The sequence below is a fragment of the Triticum urartu genome, chromosome 2A (genome assembly GCF_056163025.1).
Source record: "Triticum urartu cultivar PI428250 chromosome 2A, HENAU_Tu73, whole genome shotgun sequence".
NCBI lineage: Eukaryota > Viridiplantae > Streptophyta > Magnoliopsida > Poales > Poaceae > Triticum > Triticum urartu.
In genome coordinates, this window is record NC_141874.1 from 60,397,747 (window position 1) to 60,403,293 (window position 5,547).

Consider the following 5,547-nt stretch of genomic DNA (forward strand, 5'->3'; position numbering starts at 1 on the left):
CATCATTATCATTAACAACATTCAAACATCCGGGCAGCCATAGGCTTCATTGATTGTTAGGAGATAGAATATTTTGGCAACTTTAGACATTAATATACATCGATAAATGTTTGGCATACATGGAAGGTCAAGCGACATACACAATCAGAGAAAGGTAGAGATATTACAAAAATACATATCTAAAATGCGGAAAATGACCCGCTAATTCAAAATAAAGGGTTGATTAAATGAAAACAAATACTGGAACGGATATAATGGTACAACTCTCTATTGACCAAGAAATTGCACTATTTATGACAAGTATAAGAAAATTTTGCTAATCCAAATAAATGTCATCTCTCAATCACATATACACGGCGCTGAGTAGAGGAGTTAATACAGATTCAGTGCGCGAGATGACTGCTGGAATTGGCATCGCCGCAGGGGGCATAACGGTGAGGCGGCACCGAACAAGTAGGCGGTCGTCGTGCATGACCGGCATGCTCGGTAGCTCCAGCGGGTACCAAAATAAGTGTTTATTGTCATAGTGAAACGTGTATGTCATCTTCTGGGACTCAAAGTTTACCAACCCCTCGAGTTCATAACAGAACTCCGCTGTCGCCGGCATCTCATCCGTATACTTACTCGCGCGGACGAGGTGCAAGGCAAATCCGGAGTAGTATGGGTGAAATTTGAGATACCATGTGCACCCCCCAACAGCGAAGCGTGTGGAGTAGGCGCACTCCCCGTCCCGGAGCCCCGCGTTGAGCTTGTAGACGCTGGGGATGGCAAGGGTGTGGGACCCGGCCATGGCGTCCAATGCCGCGAGCTCCTTGGATCTGGACAATTCTCGATGCTGCTTCGTAGTCATAGTGCACCTGACGGTGAAGCTGTCGTTGCGGACGCACGACGACGCCTCCAGCTCCCTCCTACTCACGAGCAGCGTCGAGCTTCCGGTCATCGTGAACCCTGGACGGGTCTCTTTATGGAAAACGGTGTGCTCGCCGGTCTCGTCAAGGATCTCTATTCCTATGGAGACGTCGGTGCGGCAGGCCGTGCCTAGGAGCTGGTCCCGGAACCGGCTGTCGATTTCGACGGAGACATCCAAGTAGTTGGGTAAGCCCTTCTCATCGGTACCAGCCGGGGACACCATGAGTTTCCAGGGGAGATCGCTGAAGAAGATGATGCTGAAAACCCGCGGGCGAAGCAATCTGGAGTAGTCGTAGATGCGAGTTGTCTCCACAAGGGGCGTCGAGCGGCTGCCGGCGGCACCCATTGACCGCGACACGTACGTCCGTGCGCCGGCCGGCGTATAAATATGTAGTCCGTGCGAGAGTCCTCTCTTGTTACGTGTCTTGCCACTAAATAAGATGATCAATCCTGAGCCTGAAACGATGGGTTGAGCCACGCGCGTCGGGTTCTCTCGTGGGTTGGTTTATCCATTCCCATCTTTTTTGGCTTAGCTCAACCGATGCGGGGTGCACAAGGGCGCGATTCTTATCTTACACATGAATCTATTATGAGTAGGACTCCCAACTTTCAAACGATAGAGGTCAAGAAAGAAGAGAGGATTATGAGTAGGACACATACACCGGTCGGCCCGCGGACTGGGATGGTCTCGACGAGCTCGGCCTAGCGGACAGGTTCATTGTCTCGATCGAAATCGCGAACTCTACCGCGGCAGTCTCATAGACTCGGGCCTCCACACAGAAATCTCCATAGAAATAGAAATCCTTGACAAGACCGGCGAGCACACGGTCTTCCAAGATGGGAACTTCATGCCCTGGTGGATGAGCAACGCGGACATCTTTATGTTCTGCGTGTCAAGGAGGGAGCTGGAGGCGTCGTCCTGTGTCCGCAACGGCAGCTTCACCGTCAGGTCCACCATAACTATGAAGCAGGCAGCAAAGCAAAACTTGTCCGAATCCAAGGAGCTCGCGGCGTTGGACACCATGTCTGGGTCCCACACGCTCATCATCAGCAACTTCTCCAAGCTTAAGGCCACGCTCCGCGACGAAGAATGTGCCTGCTCCCCACGTTTCACCATAGGGGGGTGCACATGGTACCTCAAAGTCTGCCCCAACGACGCCTGCGGATTTGCCTCCCTGTTCCTCGGACGTTCAAGTAAGACGGACGACAGGCCCACAACGGCGGAGTTCAGCTTTGAGCTTGAGGGGATGGTGAATTTCCAGTCCGACAAGATGACGCACACGTTCTACCATGCCAACCATCACCACTTAATTAAATACGAGCTGGAGCCGTTGAGTTCGTTCTCGGCCATGCACGACGACCGCCTCCTCGTTCGGTGCCGTCTCGCCGTCGTCGTTTCCCCTGCTGCGATTCCGATTCAGACTGCCATCCCAAGCAGTGAATCTGTACTTACTCCTCTACTAAGCGCCATGTATGATTAAGTCAGTCTAAAGTTACGCAAAACTTTCTTATACTAGTCGCCAACCAGTGGAATTTCTTAGTCCATAAAGAGTTGTACCATTCTATATTCTATCAATTATATTATATTTAGTAATATTTTGGTAAACAATCCATGAAAATTGTTTTGTACAGAAACGTTAGGCCTTTTGGGATAACCATCCATTCTATTCTTCTTCTTCTTCTTCTTCCTGGTTGTCTGTTTTTCAAGTAGGTTCTTCTTTTCCAGTAACTCTTGTGGTTGAGCATCAACGGTGCAGAGAAAAAATGACAGAACCGATTCTATGGTTAGTGATTGAAAGATGCCTACACACTAGCAACCTTTTTAAAGGGAAGAGGTTAGCTGTATTCATATGTTTGATGTGCATTTTAGTTTCATGTTGGTGAAACTGTCACAACTGTTTAGTATGTGTTTTTAGAGCAGTTCCAAAGCAGGCCCTCAAATTGCCCGCATCCGTCCGAACCGATTTGTCCGGTACAATGAATTAATATCTCAAAAACATAATAACAGAGTAATTGCTAGTCAAAGGTTGTCCTAGTGAAACCTAATGCATACAATATCTTTTTGATGTACGTGGGACATGGTCACTTAGATTATCCGTGAGAGATGAAGGATACAAGTATAGCAGAACTGGGCCGGATCAGTTGCAATCCAAATTGCACATATGTCAGCTCCCAGGTAGATCCCTCACCCAACATGCAGCATATGGAAACCACTCTCTGATGTCGTTGTAGAAGCTTTCCACCTTACCCAAATAGCGGACCTTTGAGCTTTTCAAAAGGTAGGCTGTTATTGTACCGTGGTCATCATAAAACAAGGCAATTTCCTTATAAGGATGAAATCCAAAACAGTGGAAAAGATGAGGGTCGCGTTCGTGTGCTCTAGGCCAGCCTGTGGTGTCAATAGCATTTTCATCATCTGAGTCCCAACTAAAAACATCCTTCACTAGAGTGCCATTCTCGTCATCTAGGCGCATAATGTTGACTATATTCTTCGACATACTCATTGGATCATGTAAGGACCATGGTTTGCGAAGAACATGATTCCAAGAATATTTTTTGACGGCAAATTGAAGGTTGATTTCATTCCTTAGCACCCAATCCTTAACATGATTCAGGCGTGTGCCGTCGGCCGGGGTGCGGTATTGTAGTGGGGTCATGGGAAGAAGTGCCCGTAGTCAGGCCCCGGGATATAGCCATGATGGTGAACCTCGTTAACAAATCTCGGTATCATGCTTGTGTAATTGATTGGTCCTCGGTAGATCGACTGGGCGTCTCGGATTTATTCTAACAATATATACACGTGTTCATACAAGATAGGCCGGCCTTCACCTGCATGAATGCATGTACAGAGAAGATGCTAGCTAGGCACTCGTTGGCACCACGGCACCGCGCTGCTCCTCACGAGCCATGGCACGGCCGGGGTCGTTAACCTCCGGGCGAGGGCGGTGGAGTGGACATGCGAGCTGCTTCGAGAACCCTAATTTTTTGAAATTTTTTGTCGTTTTCTGAAGCTCTAGTTTTAGTTTCGGTTGGAGCTTCACCTTTAGTCCTGGTTGGTAATATGCAGAGTGGTAAAGAAAGGCGTCATGATCAGTTTTCAGGTCAGCAACGGTTCCCGCGGCTTCTCCTTCTCGCGTGTATGGCTTTTCCTTCCAGCATCCAGTTTTTGACGAGAAGACGTCGATGATGAAAGGCGACGGTGGCCATTCCATTGCCAAGACGTCGGGTCCATGACTGCATGCATGTTTTGCGATGTGCCCTATGAAAAGCTTGCGGGGAATATGAGGGATCAAGGCCACCTCGTAGTGCGGCGACATGGTAGGATCATAGACGAGGTACTGGTTACACACGATGTCTTTACAGCTTGTGCAGCCCGGCACTGCGCATGGCGGTGGGTACGCGGGGAACCGCATGGACCGCCGCATCGCGGGGTTGACCATGTGGTCGTGGAGTAGGAGCACGCCGGGGTTGACCACAGCTATAATGAACGCCACAATTTTGTAGCCAAGAGACCCTTAAATTTTTGGTGTTCTTTTAAAGAAGGCCAAAATTTTGACAAGTCTGGGCTAGAAACTTCGACAGCATAACGCGTTTGGGGGAGGAAATGCATTGTCTACCATTTATTTTTGCACTGCACATGAAAGGAAAACACTAGATGCCATTACAATGATGTCACTCAACAACAATTAATGTACACAGCCCGCTTCACCTACTACTACAAGATCGAAAATACTGTGTATAGAATCTGCCTGCCCTTGGTACGAATTTGAATCTGCTTAGGAAGGAGCTCTGTTTGTGCAGCCGTCAAGATGCACCTCCATTGTGGTGCACAGACAGACACAAGTCCCATGTCCCTTGAGAGCGAGAAGGTTGAGTTCATCTAACTCTTACATGTGGCATTCAAAATGCGAGCTGTTCACTTTCACGCAGACAATGATCGGTACGTTGTGATCGTGTTGAACGAATACGCCGAAAGTTGGGAGTGCAAACTAGAGTAAAGAGTAACTTGATTTTGCTCGAGAGTTGACTGCGAAGAAGACAAGGAGGGAATACAGTTGCAGGTGGAGTCACGTGGAGTCTGGGAGTAGCAACGATGCTCATGATATAATCTCAAGTCAAATGTACATGGATGCTTGACGCATAGAGGAATCCAAGATGATGAATAGTATTCGCCAAGGTGGAGTTTTGTTAACATTATGTCTAATATTTATACAAGGTATGTTATAGTTGACAAGGAGTCGTACTATGTGTAGACATGGTATGGTATAGTGTCCTAGTAGGACTCTTGTACCCTAGACCTCTTATATAATATTTGGGGGTAGACACACAATGTAACTTATGCCAACATAATAGTACATGCATGAAGAGGGAGCCGGCAGCGTGTGTCGACGCCCGGGTAGCCGGGGTGCGGTATTTAGCGGTGTCATGGAGGGAGCGCCCATAGTCAAACCCCGGGATGTAGTCAAGTTTGGTGAACCTTGTTAATAAATCTCGGTGTCGTGCCTCGTGTGATTGCTTGCTTCTCAGTAGATCAACTAATCCCTCAGATTTATTCTAACACGATGAGACCCGCGGAACAAAATTCAAGTCCTAGACTTGACATGGGTGGTCACATTTTTCTGGATTTATTCCATGCTT

General features: G+C 48.0%; 1 protein-coding gene across 1 annotated transcript; it reads left to right on the forward strand.

Annotated features, from left to right (window-relative positions):
• Positions 1 to 1,757: 1,757 nt before the first annotated feature.
• Positions 1,758 to 2,390, forward strand: LOC147983739 (uncharacterized). The gene has a single exon (XM_087540849.1). It carries the CDS (start codon positions 1,758 to 1,760, stop codon positions 2,388 to 2,390), a length of 633 nt encoding a protein of 210 aa, XP_087396975.1.
• Positions 2,391 to 5,547: the final 3,157 nt, after the last annotated feature.

Bases quoted from the DNA above. Each gene is read 5' to 3' on its own strand.
- LOC147983739 (XM_087540849.1), top strand. From the start codon at position 1,758: ATGCCCTGGTGGATGAGCAACGCGGACATCTTTATGTTCTGCGTGTCA.